The following is a 23,677-nucleotide window of genomic DNA, read 5'->3' as shown; positions in this document are numbered from 1 at the left end:
CACCTTGCAGTGAATCAGTCCCACCCTAAATGAGGAAATTTCTCTGGAGATAAGAGGCCGCTGGGCTGAGCACCACCTGCAGCATCCTCCCGGGGCAGCCTCTGCGGGACGGCCAGGCTGGCGCAGGCTCCCAGCCCGGTGGGGGGTCAAACCGCGCTGAATTTTGCCAGGGTTCAGCTGGTTGTGCCCTGGTGTGATGCGGCTGTGGTCGGTCCTCCCAGGGCACGGGTCTGCAGAGGGGCTTGTCCCAAACATGAGTTTGGGAGTATTAAAAATGCCACTGGAGATGGATCCTCCTGCGTCCCCACCGACACTTGTTGACAACTTGGTTTAAGCGAAGAAAGCCAGGAAACGAGCACGTGACGAGGGCCGGTGGCCAGTTCAAGGGCACTGGTGGCTCCTGCCAGCCGAGCAGTTAGCGAAGGCCATGCCCGCAGGCAACCTTTGGGTAACCTCCGTGCCATGGGCTTGATGCTGCTGGGCCGTTTGGCTGAAGCCTCGTTGCTGTGGGATGCTCAGCTGGCACTGAAGTCGCGGCTGGCCGTGGTTTCCCTGCCTGCGGTGGTGGGCAGGCACGGCATTGCTGGTTCCCGTTGGCCATTTGCCTTTCGTTGCCTTTCCCCGGTAGGTACCTCAGGCGAACTGGGTGGGATCAGGCAGATCAAAATTGAGCCGGACGAGCTGGACATCATCCAGATCACCGTGCCAGGTAGGCACTGGGGTACTGGCTGCATGCGGTGGCCTCTGCACAGGCAGGGCTGCTGCCTGGCATCTCGGCGTGTGGCTTTGAGAAGAGGCGTTTGTAGGGTGTCTCCCAAGCGCAGAAGGTCCCCCTGCACCCACGCACTCATCTGTCTTTACTGAAGGTCATTTTAAGGGGCCTGTTGGGAATCGGTGGGTTTCCTGTGGGTAGCGGAAGGTGTTTTAGGGCTTGCTTTTGTTTCTCTCTCTCCTTCATCGCTTTTCTATGTCGCCTTTCCCCTGGAAAAAGCGAGCCTGGTTTGCTGCTTTCCTTCACGCGTGGGCTTGGAGGATCCCAGGTATCGAGCACGGGATGCTTTCGATGAGGTCCTTAATTTAGAAAAAAACCAGCCTGGTTATGAAGAGTTTGGAAGAACAGGTTAAATATTAAGCACGTGCTGAAAACATGTTGGAAGTGGTGGTGCTGATGTTTCTGCCTGGAGAGGTCGGTGGTGATGGAGACGAGCAGTTGGGTGCTTGAGGGGCAGCCGGGAGAGTCATTTTTCCACTTACCTGACCTGGACAGTGCAGCAAATGGTAGGATGATCCTCAGGGTTTAATGAGTGGATAGTTAGCACTTTGCATTTTCAGTGTGCTTTACAAACATTAATTAATAATCTCACCAGAATGAGGGCAGCAACAAGATTCCTGATGTGCCTGAGGGTGAGCGATGCTGGGGACAGCAGTGACGCCTGGCCCCGCTGCCCCCGTGCGATCTCTGTTGCACCCAAATTGTAGCAGTCCCCTTAATACAGTGATATCTGGGGAGTCGCTCCAGGATTGTCGTAGAATGGGCTTAACGTATGGTTGACGTAGGGGAAGCTGAAGGATGTGGTGCAGTGGTAGATCAAACATTTTAATTTGCAACTTGGCAGCTAATGGAAGAGAAGAAAGCTAATACGTGGCGAGCTGGCGGTGTGTGTGAGGAGGAGGTGTTATCACTTCTCCGGCGCTGGGTAGATCATACTTCAAGTCCAGAGTCCACCTTTTCTTGCCTTATTTGAAGATCAAGTTCAATCAGAGGGAGTAGAGCTGAGGGCAGGGAGCAGGATTAATAGAAAGAGGCGCTCACCTACAGGGAGAAATTGATGGAAGTGGGATTATTTTTCCTGCGAGGTGCTGATTAAGAAGTGACCTGATTGAAGTATTTAAACTAGCTGAAGGTTTATTTAAAGCTAAACTTGGATAGTTCTTTGAGGACATCGGAGAGCCCAGCATTAGGGGAGACAGGTTAAAATGAAGAGGGTGTACAGATTACGTAAGGGAAGCCCAAGGAGGTGTGATTTTGTGAAGGAAGAGAGCACTAGTGGAATGGTTTTCCCATGGTGGAGTAGCTAAGTCAAGCAGCATTAACTTTTTGAGTCAAAAGTGAGTGTCTAGACGGAATTAAGCCAAGTAAATCGTTTTGAACTATTTTTGCTCTTCACCTTCCGCAGAGGTTAGGAAGAAACTTCAGCTCTTTTCCCTCAGGCTGAGAGTTCAGATGGGTTTCAGGGACAAGCTCCGGGTGATCCCGGGGAGGAAGAAGGTAGATGCACCCCCGGAGCAGCTCCTGGTGCGGGGCCGTGGTGTGCAGGGTTCCCAGGACCCGGGGGGGCTCTTCCCTCAGCCCTTGCTGATGGCCCAGGACCCTCTGAACCCTGTTTTGGGGACGGTGCTCCCCAGCATTGAAACAAAAGCTGCCCATGGGTTTTGTCCACAGACCGATCGCCCGGTTCGGATGAGATGCACGACCCGGTGTCCACACACATGGCCTCAGAGGAGTCGAACTACATCCTAGAAACGGTAGCAGGTACCAGAAATGAAGCATCCAGGAGACTGCGTGGGGGCACAGGCGTTTGTGTGTGTGTCAGAAATGAGTAAATACCATTTACGAGCCAAGGTGATGGAGTCGGGACCCGCTTCCAGAGTTGTGGCCTCAATCAGGCCAGCTGGGAGCTCTGAGAGACAGACTGGCGGCTTTTCCGGCACTGCCGCTCCCTCCCAGTCTCTCTCCAGTCCCAGCTCGCTGCAAACCCCAGCTCCTCTGCCCAGCTCACAACTGGGATTTACCCCGGGGCATTTGTGCCGGTGCTGCAGCCGCCCTCGCTCGTGCTGGGTCTCGCCTCTCCCAGGAAGCGCGCGCCGAAGGGCAGGCAGACCTCTCGGATGTAGGCGATGGGTTTATTCTGCTTATGCAGCTCCTGGCGTGCTGCTGCCAGCCCGAGCCCACGCTGGGGATGCGTGCTCAGAGCTTAATGAGGGGAGCAGGCGGTTGGGTGGCTGCAGGGGACCCGGAGACCTCCTGCTCGTATCTTGTCTGGTCTTGCTGACACTGGCCACCGCTAACCCTCCTCCTCCTCAGCAGGGACAGAGAAGGTGTCCAGCGAGGAGTCGCGACGCGAGGAAAAGCAAATGGAGGGATCAGGTGAGTGTGCAATGAATCCCGAGCATCGCCTCATCATTGCAAGTTTTTGGAAGGATGGATGAACACGGTTGTATTTTGGGTTGGGTTTCCTGGGCTTCCTGCCTTGTCAGCAAAGCATTCAGCCTCTGAAAAGCTCAGCGTGGAAGGACGCTGCTGTGTTCTCAGGCTCTGTCCTCCCCTCTCTTGCCTGGATTTACTTTTTCGCCTGGTTTTTTTCCTCCTTGCTGCTAGCACAGCTCTGTGGCAGGTGCATCACTGCCTTGCCTTGTTCAGGGATGAGCTTGGAGGCAGCTGCCGGAGGACCGGCACCGATCTGGGAGGCATGAAGAGCGCATGGCCAGCTTGGCCAGAGGTTGGGGCTGCTCGCCTGCACTGCGCGTTGCTTGCCCCGGAGGCAGCCGATTTCTCAGAGCATTTCTCTCTTTTCTTTTTTTTTTTTTTTTTTTCCCCTGCAGATGGTATAGGGGATGTTTTAAGTCATTTGAGGAAACAAGTTGAAATTTTGTTCAACACGAGATACGGTAAGATGGTCATTAACGCATGTTCATCATGCCGAGTGCCAGCCTCTGCCGTGGGGAGCTTCTAATTGCTCAGAAATGTCACCTACCATTTCCAAACCAGCAGCTGAGTAAAGGTACAATCTAATTTGTTCATTTGCTGTCTTCTGGGCTTACAAATGCATTTGAAATCTCCTTGGGCCTTGTTATTGCAGCTCTTCCCCTTGGTTTCCTCGATGCCTTTTCACTGGCTGCAGCCCAGGAATTGCCGCCGTGACCTTCAGCCTTCCTCCCGCAGAGGGAAGGACCAAAGTGGTTTCCCCCATCATTTGTTTGAAAGATCAGAGAGGGTTTTCCACCCGAGATGGTCGTGGCGTGGCTCAGGAGGGCTGGTGGGACCCTGGCACCAGAGGCTGGCACTCGGCATGTTCTGCTCACCCCTTTTTTAGAAAGGTTATTTAACCCAGAAAAAATTTGGGTGAGGTCACACGTGCATTTTGAGAGCTGGCAGAAAGCTTTTGCCACTGGCAGGACCAGGAGACGCAGCTCTGCCTGGTGGCCCCCAAAAGCTGGGGCAGAGCTGAGCTGGGAGAGCCCCCGGGGGAAGGGAGAGGGGCTGGGATGCTCCCCTGCCCTGCCACACCGCGCAGCCTGGCAGCGCACCTCAGGCACGTTCCCCTCAGCTGGCAGAGGGACGTAGGTCTGAACCTGGCGTCCCATTGCCTCATGGAAGGCGCTTGCGGCCTTTATAGAAAGTCCTTTTGATAATGCAGCAAATGCAAAAGCCAGGTCCTGCTGGCTGCCTGGTTCTGTCCCTCGGCTTGTGACTGCTAGCACCAGGGACATTCCCACCGGGGACATCTCCACCAGGCACCGAGTGACAACAAACTCTCCAAAAACCTCTCCAGCCCCCCACCGACAAATCGCGTCGCTGCTGCTTTGACCCAATGCGGAGGTCCAGCAAACTAATGACATTTGGTCCCCACGCAGCGAAAGCCATAGGAATATCGGAGCCGGTCAAAGTTCCCTACTCCAAGTTCCTGATGTACCCCGAGGACCTGTTCGTTGTGGGCTTGCCGGAGGGCATCCTGCTGCGGCGCCCCAACTGCTTCGGGATTGCGAAGCTAAAGAAGATCCTGCAAGCGAGCAACAACATCCAGTTTGTCATTAAAAGGTAAGGCAGGTGGAGCAGCCATCCCTTGGAGAGGATGTTCCTGCTCGGAGCTCCTGCTGCCGTGGGGGGACGTTCCTGGGGAACATCCATCGCTTGGTCGCCTTCAGTAAATTTGCTTGATTAGAAGCAACCAAGGGTTGTTGCCTTGTTGGAGCCGTCCCTGAGAGGCAGCGGTGGTGTTGTCACCTCTCCCTTGATGTCTTTTAGGGATTTTAACCCACTTTTGCAAAGGTTTGGCCACAGCGGCAGGGAGCACCCAAGGGTGGGTGAGAGGAACCAGAGCCTTTAACCTTCAGGGTGCTCAGGCGTGGGGCAAGGAGTGGGGCTGGGAGCCCTGGAGGGTTTGCTTATGGGAAGCGGCTCTGGCTGAGGCCCAGATGCGCACGTGGGGTGCTGCGGGCATCAGGGGAGACGCTATCCTTGTGCTGGGGAGCCGGGGGTGTCACAGGAGCTGCAGGGGCTGCGAGAAGCCACGACCGATGTAACGCAACAGCATTGCCCTGAAAGAGGGAACGGATCCAGCAGAGATGGATTTAAAAATGTCTTTAGGTGTTTTGGGGGTTTTCTCGCCCAAATGCTGATTCAGCCTCCCCTGCAGAGGAGAGAGCTGACGCAGCCAACGCGGTGGGTGGCTGAAACAGAAAATAAATGGTGGGAGCACGGAGATTTTGTGGTGTCGGACCAGCAGCTCCCAGGCAGCCTGACCACGCTTTGGGGTTTCTCCCCTTCCCATCCCAGACCTGTTCCTCTGTGATGCAGCTTCAGTGCAGCTCCTAACGAGCCCTGCTATCGCCTCACTGTGCGATTAGCATTAGCTACCCAAGTGACAATTTTGGGGGCCCATTATGTTGAAAGGAGCCACGTACAGCTTCTCCTATCCCCGCGAAACATGCAGGACCATGTCTCCTAAAAGTCCGTAGCTGCTGATTTAAGCTGCTCAGCCATCACCAGCTTAATCTCATCCCGGGGAGCATCACATCGGCTCACTAAAGAGTCTGTCGGCATGAAAATTATTTCCAAAGTTCCCTTGCTTCATTGCAGGAGCTTTAAAATTGCATTAGCCAGACACGGTTAGAGAGTTGTGGCTGGAGGAGCATTGTCCTAGGGGATGCTGGAGCAGCGGGGTGTTGCTGGCCGGGGAGCTCACACGTGTGCCCTCTGCTTCTCCCTGTTTTCCAGACCGGAGCTGCTGGCGGAGGGCGCAAAGGAGCCTGCGTCGGACAGCCCGGCAGCCAAAGGTAGGCTGCGAGACGCCCGGCAGCCGGGCCGTTAAGGACTAGGTAGGAGAGGAGTGAGAGCGTTTTCCTACAGCGCGTCTCTTGCCTTCCCTCCCCACCTCGTTTTTTGGCTGGAAACCCCCTCCTGTGTGTCCCCCTTGGTGGCACCGCGAATCCTAATTCCTCTTGTGTCCCCTGTCTCAGCCGCCGGCGAAAGGGACTCGAGCGAGGCACTGCTGGAGGACGCTGTGAAGAGACAGGGCTTTCAAGGTGAGGGCCTGGAGGCATCTGGGGGGGTCGAGGCAGAGTCCCTGGCCCGTTGCGGTGGCTGTGTAAAGCAAACAGAGGTGGGAGAGGAGCGGCCGTGGGACATCAGGGTGCCGGGGGTTGGCAGAGGAGCAGGGCAAGGCAAGGATGGGAGGGAGGAGCAGAGGAGGTGGGGTGAGAGGATGGGAAGGACAGACAAGCAGAAGACAGCACACGGCCGGGGCGGACAGTCCCGCAGGGCCAAGGAAGAGGCTCGAAGTGCTCTGAGTGGTGCCCTAATTAACCGGCTTTGCTTATCTCCCCGTCTGACCTTGCGGGATGCGTAATTAAGTCTTCCAAGCCTCAGAGTTTGCCTTTTCTGGGGCTTTTTCCACTTGAACAGTGTTTGTATGAGCACCTCTCCTGTCCGGCGTGCACCAGCACCCGGCACAGCGGCTCCGTTGTGGGAAGGAGTGATGGTGAGAAGCGCGTGGGCTCGGGGACAAGTGCTGCCCCACTCGAGCCTCCCTTTCCTTGGGCCAGGGGGCTGTGAGGGTTTGCAGAGAGGGACAGAGGCTTTTCAAAGGCTTTGGCTTTTCAGAGAGGCTTTGGAGTACGTTTTATTTTAATGCCGGTAATTATCGCAACTGAATCTTCGATTTCATGCGGCTTTTATTCTTAGCAAACAGGCGGGGGGAAAAAAAAACATATTTCTGTTTAGATTATTTTTAAGGACTTTGAATGGCCCACTCCAGAGATTAGCTAATTGCAAGATAAGGACTTTCCTATAATTAGAAAATGGCATTACTTAAAAGTCACAGAGTGCCTTTTAATTTACCAGCAGAAGTCCATAATTGTTTCTTTATTTTACAGAAAATTATGATGCCAGGCTTTCCAGAATAGACATCGCTAACACGCTACGGGAACAAGTCCAGGACCTGTTCAATAAGAAATACGGTGAGAAACCAGGGTGGGAATTGATTTTTATTCCCACCTTATCCCCTCCCGAATTTTTTGCTCCCTATCCCTCCCCTCTCTTTGCAAGGTGCTTTCTCTCGCCTCCCCCTTGAGCGGAGAATTGTGGAGCAGTGGGCGCGCGGGGGGTGGCGGGAGGTTGGGAAGGGGATAAGGAGGGGCCGTAGCGAGCACTCGCAGGAGTGTCGGGGGATGAGTAGCTGCTGTTCCTCTGTTCCCAGGGCACCTACCCCGGCTCTGCGGGGCATTCCCTGCCTGCCCCAGGGAATTGCTTTATCAAGCAAGACAGGGAAATGCTGTTATCCCCAATTTCTGGGCAGGAGTAAGACGGGTACCCCCAAGAGCACTTACGTGCAAGGGAATGTGCAGCCTCGGTCCTGCAGCCAGACCTCAGAGAGGGAACGTACCTATGGAGTTATCTCCTAGTAATGTCCCAAAGCAAAGAGCAGCGGCTTTCCATCCCTCCTGCTGCACTGCATGGGTGTCACCGTACAAGACAGCGCCTCTCCTCGGTCCCACCGGCTCTGCTGCACGCCCGTGGCTGCCTTGGGACCCCCCTGCTCCCATCACGGAGGTGGCCTGAAAATGTTGGTCCTTGATCTAAGGCTTGAGGTGGTGCCTGGAGCAGCCTGCTCACGCTGCGCCGTGCTTTGGCGGGGCCGGGGATGGAGCCAGAGCTGCGGTAGAAATGGCATCCGTGGCATCCTGCACGGTTGCTGCTTGCTTACTGCTCACTTCTCTCCCAGGTGAGGCCTTGGGGATTAAATACCCCGTGCAAGTGCCATACAAGCGGATCAAGAGCAATCCGGGGTCGGTGATTATAGAGGGGCTGCCCCCCGGGATCCCCTTCAGGAAACCGTGCACCTTCGGCTCACAGAACCTGGAGAGGATATTGGCCGTCGCCGATAAAATCAAGTTCACCGTGACGAGGTACGTGGCGAGGGGTGTCAGCCACCCCGCTGAGCAGGACGGGGAGAGGAGGGAGCCGACCAAAATGCACCCCCAGCTCAGCCAGCCCCACTGGGGCAGGGCTGTAAATACTGTAAATGCCTCCAGCCCCCGAGACAGCAATTAAATCGGCAGCTAACGGTTTGACGGAAAGGAGGGGACCACAAAATCAAGACTCCTGCTCTTTCCTTCTGTCTGCTGCCTGGAGAGGCGGTGGGGAAAGCACTGGCAGGAGAAAATGCTGCTCAGAGCGACGAACGTGCAGGCAGAGAAATCCCAGCCCCTTTTCTAGGAGGTTTGAGACAGGAGAAGTGTTTCTGGGTTTACGTGCCAGTAGCGCTCAGGGTCCCGCAGCGCATGGAGGGGCGCCGGGCACTGGCCGTTCGTGGCAGGGTCCCGTGGGTTTTGTAGCCAAAGGGGATGGGCACAAGCGGGAGGGGAAAAGCGCTTTATCAGTGTATCACCATAAGGTGAGACAGGGAAAGAACTGGTTTTAAGAGTGGCTCCATCACCCTCTCACTGGGCCACACTGCCCATCTTCCTACCAAGGGGACACATCCTTCCCCGAGCAGGACCACAGGGACCCCGACCCCCCAGAGCTCCTGCCAGTCCCGCACGAGTCGTGGCACCATGTGTGAGGGACAGACTGATCCCGAACCCTCCCTGGGCTATGGGAGGATGCTTGGTCCAGGCGTGTTGGCTTCCCAGTGGCATTTCATTTTAAATCTCCTTTTTTCCTTATTTTTCACAGGCCTTTTCAAGGACTCATCCCCAAACCCGGTAAGAGATGATGCCTTTTTGCCTAAGCAGTGCATTGGCCAAGTGTTTAGTGGTGGTCAGGGAGCCGTAAGCTGCGGATGGCGAGCAATAATTTTGTCAGGTGGAGGAAGGGTGCCCCTGACCTCACTTTCCTGGGCTTCCCACTTCGCTTTTGTTGTTGCTTGGTGCATTTGCTGAAGTTCCCCTGACCGAGCCAGCTGGCCTCAGCATCACCCATCGGTACTGCTGCTGTTGCCTTGAAATGACGGCATTTTTCAAGAGCTAATCTAGGGCAGGGATTTGTGTTCTGTATTTAAGGAAGCACCCACATTCTTAAGCGTTTTCTTAAAATAAATAAGCGTTGCAATGAGCTGGTGGGTTTGGTGGCAAGGGAGGGTGGTGGGAAGGGGGTGATTAGCCACAGGGTCCGTGTCGGGCTGCAGCAGCAGCGTGGCAGTGAGAGCCCTCGCCAGCTCATGGGCATCCCACGCGCGGATACACCGGGGGAGACGGGGGAGAGGGGAGGACGGGGCGTCCGGGGTGCGCTCCGTACCCAGCTGCAGAACTCACCGTCCCAGATCCGCGTCCTTCCCCGCGCATCGCTGCGGTAGCTCTGTCTCTCGCTTCTAGGCTGCCCAGAAAAGAGAGCTGCCGTTAGAAATGTGGGTAAAAGCCTGTCTCGGTTTTAAATGTCTGTAATTACAACTGTTGGAAGAGCACAGATGGGTGCAAAAAACATTCTCGTCTTTATTGATGGCTTCCCATTTCCTTGGCCAGCCTCCATGGGGATGGCACAATTTAGGGAAGACAAATATGACAGAGAGGAAAACATTTATATGCCCTTATTGGGAACGGCAAAAAGGTGTTAGGCGCCTGAGAGGGCTCTAACAAAAGGCGAGCTGTCTGAGAAATTCAATCCAGGGCACGGTCCACGTGTTGACCCTGTGTATGGCCCAGCCAAGACGATGGGGAGGTCCCTCGAGACCTCCGCAGACCTTGGCCTTGGACTTCCCGTCGCTAGGTCCTTAGCAGGAAGGTGCCAGCTCGCATCGACTGGACCTTAAACGAGCCCTCAGTGAAATGTGCGTTTTGCACAGCTCTGGCTTTGCACAGAACTACGTGGCTATAATGCCGGAGTGAGCCAAGGATGTATCTGCTCCTCCAGCCGCATCTTGTCTTCCCATTTCTCCGCCGTAATCGGTATAATTACGTTAAGAGACGCTGATCTGACACAAATCACACCATTAACAAAGGAGCACATCAGAAGGCAAATACTTCAACCTGCCAGCTGGCTTGGAAACAGCCTGATAGACAGAGATGGAGAGGAAATGGATTTTTCTTTTCGATGCACAACTTTTTTTTTTTATTTTCCTCCTTCTCCCGCTGAAGGCTCCCACCACGGGCTAGCCCATGCTAGCACAAACCCAAAGGTATTTTATTCTGCGTACGGTGGTACCCGAGCAGGCTCGGGAGGAGGTCACAGCATCCCTGTGGGGCTCGGGGCTTCGTGCCCTCTCCTCCCACAGGGGCTCTAAATAGGAGCAGGCACAGGTTAGGGGGTTTTCTTGACATCTCAATTTGTTATAGACTATTTCGTATATTCGCTAAATCTTTAGAGACAATTCTAGGACTTAAAATTATTTTATAGTAGTCAGATTACCAACGGAATGTCTCCTTGAGAAAAAGCCTATTTGTATTTTGCCCCCAAACAGTCCCCGTTGACAGCAATTAACCTCCCGTCTGCTTTTCCACCCCTTTACACCAAAGCGGATGGTGGCAACGCTGTGGTACGTTCGCTGCCTCGCCTTTGATCGCTTTTCATCTGCCTTAACAACATTAATGACTTCCAACTAGCCATAGATCAGTAAATATTTAAATTTAAGAGTGTTCTTTTTACCTCAGTCTTGTGTAGTAAAGTCCTGCCGCGTAAAATGAAGAGCAGCAGCAGAAGTGCGTGCTTGGCGTTGAAACAAAATCAATGAAAATCACTTTTATTTCACAGAGGAGCGTTAAAATGAAAGCAAGAGTCACTCCCAAGCAGGATGACATTGCAGGGCTGTCTAAAAGCTGGAAAGCCCAGGAGATGACCACATAAATATACGGGAGGTTATGTTTTTTGTAGATCATTTTGGCCAAAAAGTACACATTTTAAGGGAAAAGGGAAATGTAACAATTTGGGTTTGTTTTGTTTTTTTTTTTAAATCACTTTGGCTTGATTTTTAGGTGCCTTTAGGTTAAATTACAGGTTTAATTTGCTTTAAACAAGTCGTGCACCTCCTGCATTGCAAAGAGCATCCCAGATAACTGCAGGACCGCGGAGGACCGGCCTCCTTATCTCTCTCTTTTGGGGACACCCATTTTTTTTAAGTGCAAAAGACACCGATAAAAGGATTTCAATATAATCTGAGCGCCAAGCGTGCTTTTTCTCAAGATTATCTGTAATTTCTCTGTCGAGATGGTATCTCCCCACTAATGGGTCGCAGTGGGGGGCGAGGCTGCCGGTGCAGAGGCGGCTGGGGTGTGTTCCTGCAGGGATGCTATTTGCAGGAGGAGCTGGTTTTTTGGTGGAAGTGAGGCTGGTTTTTTTGGAAAAATAAAGCTGGCGGTGCTGCCCAGCGCCTGGAGGAGGTCAGCGGCTGCAGCCGCCTTCTGCAGTGCAGCTTTGCAGCTGCTTTCGAAGGTGGGACGATGGCCCGGAGGTCACCGGTGCCTCTGACAGCGTTTCACCCGCGTGACTCCCCGGGGGCTTCATCCCAGGAGCACAACCCTCCTGGCGTTCCGAGATTTTCCTCTTGATTTCCAGTTGCTTTTCTCCCCGCCGCTGGTCTCTGCTCTGCGAAAAAGACCTTCAAACCCCCTTTTTGAAAGCAGAACGAACTCTCGACATTAAAACAGACCCGGGTGAGAGGCAGTGAAGCTCCAGCCCTATAAACACAGCACTTAGCCTTTCTTTTCTTCTTTTCCTGAGGCACAGAGATACAAAACAGGCTTAATTTGAGCCTTTGAGCTAAAAAAAAAAAAAAAAAAGCAAGCATAAGTAATCTAGCACACACACACAAAAAAAATCTTTCTGTATGTTAATTTTTATGTGCTTTGATTGAAAATGTACACCAGCTCCATCTGTCCTATTCCCCAAACTCCCTACCACCCTGATAGATTATTTCCCATACTCCAATTAATAAAGTAGGGCAGGCAGTGTTCTTTAATTAAAAAAACCACACATCCAGGCATCCTTTTCATATTATTCTTTTTTTTAATCACAAGAGCACAATCCTCCGCAAGACTTTGATGAGATGTGCCTCGCGTTGGAAACTCCTAGCAAGAAAAAAAAAAAAGAAAAGAGGAAAGCACTTGATGGGGCGGTGATGGGAGCAGAGCGCATCTCACTCCATCACCAGGTTGCTTTTTGAGGTCCATGCCCCTCTCCCTTCACCCCCCGGCCCTGACGTTTAACCCCCGTGGGAGCAGCCGGGTTATTTTTCCTTCTGATCCACCTTCCTGTTATCCAGGGTGAATTATTTTTTAGCGTTCAGCTGGTTAGCGGGTTTAGTCTGAAGGCGGAGAATCAAGCAGGTAGCGCGAGTAGCTGTGGAGCTTCAAAGCCTGTTTTTAAGCAGCTCTGTGATTCGAATCACCTTTTTCTTTGCCTATTTTTTGTCTCCTTTTCCCTTTCCCTGTATGTTTGGCATCCTCGTGCCGGCAGGAAGGCAGCACCATCGCCCAGCTCATCCCAGCCCTTGCGTTTGCTTTGCCCGTGCCTCCCTCCTGCTCCCCACCAGCCTCGTATCCTGCCGTGTCCTTCAGAGACCCCCAAACCCCCTGTTTCAGGGTGCTCATCGCACGGCAGGAGGGATGCCGCTCCATCCCGTGCTGTGGTCCGGCACTTAGGGATGGGCTCCGTGCCTCCCAGCGCAGCAGCCGTGAGCCTGGTGGGATGGGATGCCTCCCCTGGTTAAGGCTGAGCAGCACATGTGGGTTACCAGGACAAGACATTTTAATTATTTTTCTTAATCAGCTTGATTTCATAATGGCACCTTGAAATCTTCACCTGGAACGCTGAAAATGCCTTTGAGTTGCTGCCCACCAAATGAAACGCTGCGCTGCCCTTCTGAAACCTTCGCTGACTCGTATTGGAAAGATGCTGCTGTGCGCTCCTCTTCCTCGCTGCCTGCGCTCCTGCCTGCGCTCCTGCCTGCGCTCCTGCCTGCGCTCCTGCCCATGCCCCTGCCTGCGTTCCTCCTTGACGGGAGCTATGCCAGGACTTTGTTCCCTCTTGGCTTGGACTCTAGCTTGGCTTTCCCAGTGCCGGCGTGACCCATCCGCCTCTCTTCCCCTTTCCGTTGCATGTTTACCTTCAACATTTTGCGCGGTGGGCGCTGCCCGCAGGGTGTCACCCCGCGATTCGGGGGACCGGGCGACGGGCAGCATGGCTTTTGTTCCGGTTGGGTCCGTTGTGTGGCAGCGAGTGGCTGTGCACGGCAGGGGTTGTTTGCAGGATCTGGCTCAGCACCCCACTCACCACGGTCTGCACCAAAATGTCGGCGCCTGCAGCTTCTCTGTGCAAACCCTGTGTTTTTCTGGATTTTTGGTGCCACCGAACCGAAGGGCTGTCCCCGCGCAGACAGTCGGGCCGGGGGCAGCAGCAGAGCTCTTTGTGCTGCAATGGCTGCTGCCCTGAGCCTGCCTGAAATGTTCGATGTATATTTTGAGCTATTTCAGGTCACTTATGTCTCTGCTCAGCAAATTCGGCCGCGCACCCCTCCGGTTTGCCAGGGCCAGCGTGCTGCAGTTTGGCAGCAAGAGCCTCCCTGCTGAGCCCCTTCCTTGCCCTGACGCCACGACCCGCAGCCTCCGTCCTCCCCGCCGGCCCTTCCCGCGGCTGCCGGCTTCTACGCGATGAGCTGCTTCATTCCTCCTTCTGCCCATCATGCAAATCCTGGCTCTAGCCCCGTCCCTGCTGCTTTTCCCCAGGAAATTCATTTCTTTTTGATATCGCTCGTCACTTCGGAGTCAGTGAGCCTCTCCTTAGGGATCCCTTTTTCTCCTGTTCCCCCCCTCCCCGTTGCTGCAGAACTGACACAATTTCCCTGTTTGCTTTTCATCTGCATTAACCTCAGATATCTTTTTTCTTCTCCGGCATGGTTGCACAGCACAACCGCTGCTGCTTCGGCGCATGCCGTGAATGCCGCTATTCGGCCGCGCGGCCCTGGGCACGTGCGGACCTCGAGCCGCTCAGGAGCGTGGTGTAGCTCGGGGGATGCTCACGGGATCAAGCACATCCCAAAACAGGTCCCTGGTGTGCGGTGGAGAGCCCAGCTCACCGGCAGTTATTTAGCTACTGAAAGCGTCTCCGTGCCAAGGGGCCTCGGGACCGGAGGAATTTTAAGCTGCTAGGAACAGTGTCATCCTGGGTTTTAGTTTTGTTTGTGACCAAGAAACGAAGCTGCAGCACTCATGGCTCTCTTTTTCTTTCTCTCTCTCTCTCTTTTTTTTTTTTTGGTCTTCTTTTAACTTGCGCTGTAGCCCCTAGACGGATAACATCATTGGAAAAAGCCTACGCTGCCTTGAATGGTACGTAGCTCAGTTGATGCATCGTAGATGGTAGCAGACAAGAAATGCACTTGCGTTTTAATATGGGAATGAAAATGTCTTAAACTCCCAAATTTCAGGTATTTTTTTTCCTCTCTGCTCTGTTTCCCTGTGATCCCAAGAACTGAATGCTGCAGGATGTGTTTAACAGTATTTTATTGTTGTTATTAATCCTCTCTGCATTTCTAAGCACCGTTGCTGCACTCCCCGGGCATCGGTGCCGGTTCTGCTCCAGACAAACCGACCTGCCACGTCATCCTCAGCTCATCCATGTGTCCAAGCAACTAATTCGTTAAAAAAACTCCACTTGCCATTCATAAGGAGCTCTCGCACAGATTTGGGTTGGGATTTTTTTTTTTTTTTTTTTTTCTTTAACACATACTCTGGCCCAGAGCCGGTGAGCAGTCGTGTGGGCTCCGGGGCTTTAACACATACGCTAATTTGCAGGAGTGAAGAAGAGCTTGCCTGCCCGTATCTGCAGCAGGGCACGGCGTATCTCCGGCAGATCCGGCGTTAGTCCCATCAGCTGGGATTCTGGCCGCGTGTCTAGATGTTAATTGCCTGCTCCCGCAAGTTTATAGCTCCGCTTTGAAAACGTGCATGTGTCGAGCTAATTCGAACTGTACTTAAACCTGAGTTACTGTGGAGTAGCCTCAGTAACGTCAGCGGGTTTGTTCCGGATTGGAACAGGGATAAAACTGAATTGCACCCATTGAAGCTGGAAAGGGGGGGGGGAGAGGCGTGTGTTTATCCTCTTAAGATTCGGGGCCAAATCCTGACCGTCGTAAGCACGCTGATCACCTGGCCGAGTGTTTCTTTGACACGACCGGGATCGCCTGAAGAAGGGACCGGAGCCACTTTCTGGGTGGGATGTGTTGGGTGGCTGTTTCCTCGATGCAACAGGCTTCATGCCGGGTGTTCGGATAACGGGAGGTCGTTCCCGTGGGTGGAGGATGTTCATCGCCTGGAGCTGCACCCCGGGATGCTGGCGGCGGCACGGGGGGAAGGAAGGCTCTGCCGGGTACCCTGCCCAGCTCTGCCACGGCTTCCCCACCGAGATCAGGGTGCACATGGCACCACGAACCCAGGCAAACCCGTTATTTATCCGTGCGATACCTTGGATTTGGTTTTGTTGTTTCTTAAAGTCACTAGAAGAACAGGCGGTGTTTTGGATCCTGCTGTCCAACAGCAGACCCCTAAACCCCGTTTTTAATAACCACTAAATACGACTTGGCTTTTCTAAAAGAAATGTCAAGCTCTGACAAGCCCTATTGGAAAAGAGAAAACGGGTGTTTTAAAAATGTGACCACTTGTACGTAAGTGCCTACGGAGAGAATGGGGCTCCTCGCTTCAGGCAAGCAGGATTGGAAAGAAAAAAGTCAATCAAGTGGCTACTTTTTTTAATTAAAAAAAACCCCCCAAACCTAAAATTGATAGCACAGAGCTGAAGCCAGCAGCTTGCATAAACCTGCCCTATGGGAAGGACTCAGCACATCCCAGGGGTGCCAGCGGCGTCCTTGAGTCAATTATTTCCCAAATCAAAAGGTAGATGGAGATCCCTCCTGTCCGGAGCCGCCTGGGGACGGAGGGGCAGGTCCCCGGGAAGCGGCACCGCTAGCCGGAGCCTCCTCTCTGGCTTCTCTGTTATGCATGCTCAGTTCCAGGTTTTTCATGGAATTTGTTTGTGTTCTTGGATGGGAATTTGGGAATCCTGCCCACTGCAAGGTGGAAAAAACCCCCTTGGGATGTTGTTTCTTGCACTTGGGTCGCTCGGGGCATGAGCGGAAAGGAAAGACCTGCTGCGTTTTTCAGTCCCAGAGAATTAAACAAGTGAGAACACTGAATTTTGGTGTTTCTTTGTCTGCTACCATCTACACATCCGTATGGGTGTGTATACACAGCCCAGAAACTGAGCATCAATGACAAGGAAGTCACAGAGGGACCCCGCAGGGTTTGCCCCCGCCGGCTTGCCATGGCCTCGGGAGCGGCACCACAAGGGTCTTGAAATCAGAGCTCCTTGGCGACATTTATTTGATTTTCTTTTTTATTCTGTCTTTTTTTTTCCTCCATCCCTTTCAAGCTGCTTTGTTGCCATTTCTGGATTTGAAGCACGACTTGGCCCTGAGGTTCCTTCACAGAAGCTTCTCCTTTTTTTTTTTTTTTTTCCTAGTTATATCCAGACAAAACTATTGTTTTCCAGGTGGAAAAGAGGTTTTTGAGGCCGTACCCTGCAGTAGCAGGGTTGTGGAGATTTAAGGGTGCCGGCTTCTCTCCAGGACCCTCAGCAGCAGGGTGGCCGAGGCGCGTGATTTCTGCTGGGGGTGCTGAGCGCAGGGAGGCAGGGACGCGCGTCAGGTTTTACAACAAAATCGCAAGCCGTGCGATTGCTTAAAACCAAAATCAAAATCACATGATTGCTCAAAATCAAATTAAACAGCTGCAGACAGGGAGCAGAGGGTGCTCGGGTCCCTCACGCCGAGGTTTGCAGGGCTCGTGGTCGTGCCGCCTCCACGCGCGACAGGAGCGGACCCCACCGAGCCAGCCCGGTGCTGGAGGGGTGATCCCGGCAAGAGGCAGATAAGGTTCCTGCGGTCGGTGCTTTATACCTGCGGGGTGAAAAAGCATCAAAGGGGGCCGGTGCTGACCCCAGTGGTTTTTCCTGGAGCCCCCTGAGGATGCTGAATAGGTGGGGGAAAAAATCTACTGACGGAGGCACGTCGTTTGAAATGAGAGAACGGAGGAGAAACTGTTTGGCGTGATGAGGATAATTAAAAAAGCTAGTAAAGCCAAGCTGATTATATGGTGCATTATAAAACAATACTGTACTTAGGAGCCCAGCTATAAAAGCGCTATCTCATTCCTTGATATCACTTGTGGGAGCATTCATGGCACTGAGGGCCTGAGTCTCCGTTGCTTTGCATATTTTGCAGTCATTTACAGCACCGCAAAGTGGATGTAAAATGCTCTCGGCCGTGGCAGCGCGTGGCAAATGCAGCTTTGGCAGCGTTTTATTGCCACTTTGCACGGCTCTAAAAGGCGACGCAAGGTGCAAGCGCAGAGCAGCCGCCCTGGAGGTGTCCCCACGCCGCGCTGGGGCAGAGGGGGAGAGACACGGTCGTGCCTTGTGACAGCGGGATGGGTTTTCCAGGGGCTCAGGGAGAAACGGGGCATTTTATTCCCTGTCCTTTTTCACTTTGCAGATGAGGATGATGCCAACAGGCTCGGAGAGAAGGTGATTCTCCGAGAGCAAGTCAAAGAGCTTTTCAATGAAAAATACGGTGAGTCTCCCATCTGCACGCGTTGCCGAGCCGGTTTGGTTTTGCTGACAGCAGCCATAGTTAAAATTAATTCGACTGAAGGCCTCTATTTATAGGCCGAGCGCACGGCAGCCTGCTGCAGCACAGGTTTCGTCCCACTGCTTCACGTTACAGCCTGTCCCCGGGGACGTCCCCGTGTCTCGCTCCCGGCAGGTGGGACCGTGACCTTCTTGTTGACAGCTCCTCCTTGGTGAGGGGAGGGAGGATGGAAAAAAAAAAAGCCACAGCTGAGAAGCGGCATTTGTTCAGTCTGGCATCGGCCTTTGATGTGTTTTTAACGTGTCCTGAGCTGGCGTGAGCCGTGGGGTGCGTGCTGAGCGTGCCTGCCCTGCGCCAGCGTGCTTGCAGGCAGCCCCTGCCTGTTCTGCCTGCCGGGCTGGGAGCAAGGCTGGAGCCGCAGCCCAACGTGAGGCACGGCCGGGGAAAAGCTCGCTGGAGCCGCGGCAGAAAAGGAGGTCAGGAGACTGAAGGAGATCTGCAAGCGCTGTCTGCGGGCTCCTTGTGCCGCTTAGCAGACCCCTCCTTGCGCCCGTCGCTGGGAAAAGGCGCAGTAGGAATAGCGGGAGGGAAGGTGGGAGCCAGCCGCAGGATGCACGGCCCGAGCGGCGTCGCCCTCTCAGCCCTGCGGGTACGGGCTGCCACCGCTCGTGGCTGTCCCCTTGCCGCCGTTGGGGCACGGCTGGCACACGGGCTGGGTGGTTATTTCCCAGTCTGTGACTCCCCAGGGCTGCGCAGCCGGGCCGCGGCGGCTCGGTGGCACCCCACCACTGCAGTGCGATGTCTTGCTGCCCTCCTCAAAATAATTGCCTGAAGGAGAAGGAAAATAGCCAAAATGATTGGAAAGCAGTGGGAAATACCATTTCCCTCCTTTCTTAAGTCTCCCCTTGTTAAGGCTCCTCACCCTTCCTGCAAACGCTGTTTATTTTGGGGTGCTGCTCACAGCACCTGCTGCTTTGGGGCAGATCTGCCCCGTTGGAGGTGCCAGCGTGCGGGGGGGCTGGTCCCCGTGCTCTGAGCATCCCCAGCAGCACCTGCCCCGCGTGGGGGCTGAGCCCTTGGCAGATCCCTGCGTCCCCATGGTCCTGGCACCGTTTATGGAGCACAAGATGCCCGGTGGGCTCTAGGCACAAACTCCCCGCAGAGAGAGCCAGAGCTGTGGCTAAGGGGCGGCTCACGCCTTCGGGTTTGGGGGGCGCAGGGACACAAGGCAAGAGCGGGTTCTTGCTATGAGGAGCAGCACGGGACAGAGGGAGGGAGGGACGTTCACTGCTCCCCACGGTGCAGGAACTAAAGGGCACCCAGAGAGATGGGCAGCGGGTTTAAATTGCGCAGAAGGAAGTCCTTCTAACGCAGCAAGGAATTAAATGGGGGTATTTCACAGCCATACGGTATTGTGGAGGCCAAAGGGATAAAGCGGTGCAAAAAATAGGCAACAGCAATTCCTGCAGCACAGGTCCTTGGGGACTGTCGAATGCAGCACGCTGGATGCGATCTCCACCCCAGCGCCCCCCAAACCTGCTGACAGCCGGAGGCAAGAGGAGATGGACGAATCTCTCCCGTTTGCCCTCTCTCCTGGGCTCTCCTGTGCTGCTGCTGCTGGCCCAGCCACGGGCTGGTGCAGGCGTGGCGATGGGTGTGCTCTGCATGGAGCAGAGGTGGGTGTGCAAGCGCTGGTGCTGTGAAACAGCCCTCACCTGAGGCTCCGGGCAGGATCTGAAATGGAGACTAATGGACCAGGCAATAAATTGGGCAGAAGACGCAAAATGGCTGGGTGGGATGTGGCTGCAGCAAAGGTTGGGCATCACAGCAGCCGTGGCTTCCCAAAGTTCTCCCAGGGCTCTTGGGCCTTCGGTTGGTTGGATCTGGAGCCCTGTGGGGTAAAGCTGGTGCGTTGTCCTCTGCTCTGCCATTACAGGAGAGGCTCTGGGCTTGAACCGGCCTGTCATGGTGCCCTATAAACTCATCAGGGACAGTCCTGACGCCGTGGAGGTTACTGGGCTGCCGGATGATATCCCTTTCAGGAACCCCAATACCTACGACATCCATCGGCTGGAGAAGATCCTGAAGGCACGGGAGAACATCCGGATGGTGATTATAAACCAGCTCCAGTAAGTTCCCCCAGCTCTGTGACTGGCGAGTGTTTCTGTTTGTGAAGCGTTGCACTTGCTTCTCCAGCCGCGAGCGTGGCAAGTCACCACGGGGCCACCGGAGCGGGGCCACACCGGATAACGGGTCAGCTCGGACACCCAGCTGAGTTATTTCGGGTTGCTTCCCTCCGGGGAGCGGTGGGGAGGCTCCGTGTCCCATCTTTGTGCAGGGGGGTGTCGGAGGAGGAGGCTCGGGGTCCGGGCTGTGTCCCAGCGCGGGCACGTAGGGGAGAAACGCCGGGCTCCGCCTGCTCTGACCCTGCTTCTCTCTTACGCAGGCCGTTTGCCGAAATCTGCACCGAGGCCAAACAAACAGGTAAGGGGAGGGCTAAGAAATAACTGTGGCTTTCCCTGCCCTGTGGCAGAGAGAATATACGGGCAAAACGGATGGGGGTTGTGGGGAGGCGTTGGAACCTCCCGCCCCCCCAGGGAGGCTGGGGAGATGATACTGCCTGGAAAAGGCAAAGTCAGGCTCAGGAGCAAACCATCCTCTAGACAACTGCACTCCTGTGAGCTGGGGAGAGAACAGGCTGTTAGAGTCAAACTTTCTTCATATTCTGGAGGATTTGATTATCCCTTTCCCATTAGCAATTTATTCACCACGAGCAATTTATTCACTGGTTAAAGACCTTAATTTGAGCCATAATTTAGCAGTTGAGCTTCTAAGGAAACAAGATGGGAATGTGTTTCTCTCTCTGTCGCATCCTCCCCAATAACTCTCAGCCAGTTTTAATCAAACGCGTCAGAATTAGCAGCCCCAGAGATAATTCGGATCCTATTAGCTTTAGGAAAATAGGTGGCTAGGTAGAGAAGGGAGATCTAGCAAGCGAGAGCACACCTGCAACGTGAAGTAAAAAGAGATGCAGAAGAAACTTTATATATGCAGATATATACGGGGACATCAATACACGCAGATACATACAGGCATGTTTGTCATCACAGCTAGCGCCTTCACAGCCCCAAAGCGTCCAGCACGGACACAAGCCTGTGGGATATCGGGCTCTGTAAGTGCTGGAGTTTGGGGTTTGGGTTGGAAGGCACCTCCAAGATCATCTAGTTCCAACCCCCTGCCATTATTTTGGGGATTTGCTTTGCCAGCGCCTGAGCAAAGCTGGCAGCTCCGTGCCAGGCCGTGGTGGCCAAGCGTTGTCACCGTCGGTGGCACAGCGGGTCACTGTGGGGGGACGCTCGGCGGGAGGCGAGGTCGGAGCGGTGGGAGGGGTCCCCGCATTGAGGGACTGCTGGCAGGGCTCGGACACCTCATGCCTTCCCTCCCTCCCTACAGAGAAAGACACCAGCGTTCCCAAAAGGAAGCGGAAGAGGATTTCCGAAGGGAACTCGGTATCTTCCTCTTCCTCATCTTCCTCTTCCTCCTCTTCCAATATGGAGTCTACATCATCAACAAATCAGATCTCACTTGTGGTAAAGCCTTCCAAATATTAGGGGGGTTACTGCCTACCTATCTTTCTGCTTCAGGATGCTGCTCTCTGCTCTCCTCGAACCGTCACCACCTCCCTGCGCCTGACAAACACTATAAAGTGTGATGTAAAATGGCACGAGCAGGTTTGGCGAAGGAGGGGACGCAGCTTTGGGGCTCCCTTTTCCTGCTGGGTTTGTCTGGGAGAGGTCAGCAGAGCAAAGCGCCCGCTGCCCCTCGGGGCTCTCCCGCATCCGAGTGCCTCGGGGGGACGCTCAGCGCTCAGCATGAGACCAGCCCGAGCAAATCCCATGACCCCACTGGGTTAAAACACCGGTGCTGGCGGCGGCGCCTCGGCCCAGTGGCACCTCGCGGCAGCACCCGGCGGTTCCCCGTCGCTCCGGCTCCATCCCGGGAGCAATGCAGAGCTCCAGCGTGCATCCAGACTGTGAAAATAGGAAATGAAATCAGGGAGATGCATCCGGCTGCTCTCCTCAGGGCTTGGCTTCAGTTGTGGATGATACCAAATGCTTTTTAAAAAATAATAATAAAAAAAGCACAAGTGAAATATAAATTTAGAAGGTTTTTTTTTTGGTCAGGTTTGCCGGTGGTGTTTTGGTTTGGGGTTGGTTCTTTTATCTTATCTGGAAAGTGGGAGCAACAGCCCGTGTCGGAACATGTCAGAGATTTGATGTATGCATGGTTTTGTGTTGTGTCCTAACAGAGACTTTTGCCTTCTTTTTCTCTCCCTCTCTTTCAGCAATGGCCCATGAACATGTACATGTTAGACTATGGTGGTCTAAACGTCCAGATCCCAGGACCTATTAACTATTAGACCTCAATACCGAATAAGAACCTCAAATGAAAGAATAAATAAATAAATGTAATTTATGTAAAAAGTGTATATTCCAATATGTATCAATGCCTTTTAGTTTTTCCAATGATTTTTACACTATATTCCTGCCATCAAGGCCTTTTTAAATAAAAATAAGAAGTGTTGCCTTGCTCTTAAAAGTACTTATTTTATTACGTATATTATTGATAAATTAGTATTTATAGGTAAGAGTAAGTGCAAGAGGGCACCCCCGGACAGACCTTGTCATGCTTTGGCTGCTCAATAAAATCCTTAGTGTCACCAGTGCTTGAAACCAAGAGGTTTGACACATTTTAATGCTTCAATTTGTTAGATCAAAGGCGTAAAAACTTACGTACTGAGCTGCAGGAGGAGTGGTACCAAACTGCAGCGGTGGCAGACGGGGGACCCAGCCCTTATCAGAGACCTGCGCCCGGGAGTCCTGGTGGCTCTGGAGCAGGAGCAGGTTTGGGTGAAGCGGGAAGGAGGTTTCAGCCCCCTCGAGGAGCGAGATCCCCCCCACGGTCTCTCGTCTCTGGCCTCTGCCACCCCACACTTGGAAAGCCACAGAGGCCATTTTGGTTGCCTGCGTTTAACCGGCTTTTGAAGCAGGAAAAGATTTTCATCCGGTGAAGTTCGTCACTCTTTATGATTTTCTAAGAGGCTTTGACGCCTTATGGGGGGGAGCTCCCGCAGTAAGAACGGGCTGATCCCGTCGATGCTCCACCGGTTCCATAACACTGGACCAAGAGCTGCGAGCGTCATTGCTGCGAGCGTCCAGGGGAGCCCCGACCCTTCCGCGTGCCCTGGGCCGCTTCACCCCATAAAACCCAGGAAACTGAGGGATATTATTTGAAATTCTCTTCAAATATTTTACTTGCATTCCACTTGTAGCCTGCGGCAGCAGAAGCTAACGGTGCCGACCACTGTTAGTAACCACCGCACGTATTTAACTTGTGCTTTGTGTCCACTGAGAGCTGTGCACGGGCAAGACGTGGCGTGAGGGCGGCCCAAGAAGCCAACGAGAAGAAACATCCCGGCTTGTGTGTAGGTAAACGCAGCCCAGCAGGAACCCCCGGTGAAGGGAGATGCCCTGGCGCTTGTGGCTTCGGTGTCGTCCCAAGCAGCGATACGCGGCGTCACCGTGGGGTGACGCCCCGACAGCAAACCTGCCCCGACAGCAGCGGCCGTGGTCTGCGGGGGGTGGACAGTAGCGGACACAGGGTCACGGTCACCCATGACGGCTTAGAAATTCTGAGTGCAACGCGCTGCTTTACTTGTTTTCCGGGTTTTTGGTCTGCTTGAGGGTCTTTTCAGGCCACGGGAGGGTTCTGATGGTGAGTAGAAGTGTTTCAGGGCAGCTGCAGTTTTATTTCCTGGCTCTGGACTT

The 23,677-nt window shown here is 53.8% G+C and overlaps 1 protein-coding gene across 5 annotated transcripts in view; it reads left to right on the top strand.

Moving 5' to 3' along the window:
- Positions 1-22,434, top strand: part of GTF2IRD1 (GTF2I repeat domain containing 1) — a 67,497-nt gene extending 45,063 nt beyond the window's left edge. For 4 of the 5 annotated variants that reach the window (XM_054847814.1, XM_054847815.1, XM_054847813.1 and 1 more), the window contains exons 13-28: positions 629-709; positions 2,444-2,533; positions 3,086-3,148; positions 3,604-3,669; positions 4,636-4,819; positions 5,999-6,057; positions 6,241-6,306; positions 7,156-7,239; positions 8,004-8,187; positions 8,957-8,985; positions 14,488-14,535; positions 17,754-17,831; positions 19,786-19,978; positions 20,296-20,333; positions 21,303-21,439; positions 22,195-22,434. In XM_054847814.1, coding sequence (XP_054703789.1) covers positions 629-709; positions 2,444-2,533; positions 3,086-3,148; positions 3,604-3,669; positions 4,636-4,819; positions 5,999-6,057; positions 6,241-6,306; positions 7,156-7,239; positions 8,004-8,187; positions 8,957-8,985; positions 14,488-14,535; positions 17,754-17,831; positions 19,786-19,978; positions 20,296-20,333; positions 21,303-21,439; positions 22,195-22,269 — 1,475 coding nt within the window. In that variant the 3' untranslated portion in view covers positions 22,270-22,434. The remainder of the gene's footprint in view (positions 1-628; positions 710-2,443; positions 2,534-3,085; positions 3,149-3,603; positions 3,670-4,635; positions 4,820-5,998; positions 6,058-6,240; positions 6,307-7,155; positions 7,240-8,003; positions 8,188-8,956; positions 8,986-14,487; positions 14,536-17,753; positions 17,832-19,785; positions 19,979-20,295; positions 20,334-21,302; positions 21,440-22,194) is intronic. The other variant, XM_054847817.1, reaches the window with a different exon arrangement.
- The last annotated feature ends 1,243 nt before the right edge of the window (positions 22,435-23,677 follow it).

The sequence above is a fragment of the Grus americana genome, chromosome 19 (genome assembly GCF_028858705.1).
Source record: "Grus americana isolate bGruAme1 chromosome 19, bGruAme1.mat, whole genome shotgun sequence".
NCBI classification, from domain to species: domain Eukaryota; kingdom Metazoa; phylum Chordata; class Aves; order Gruiformes; family Gruidae; genus Grus; species Grus americana.
Note: the sequence above shows the minus strand (reverse complement) of the source record. Positions and strands in the feature narration are given on the sequence as shown.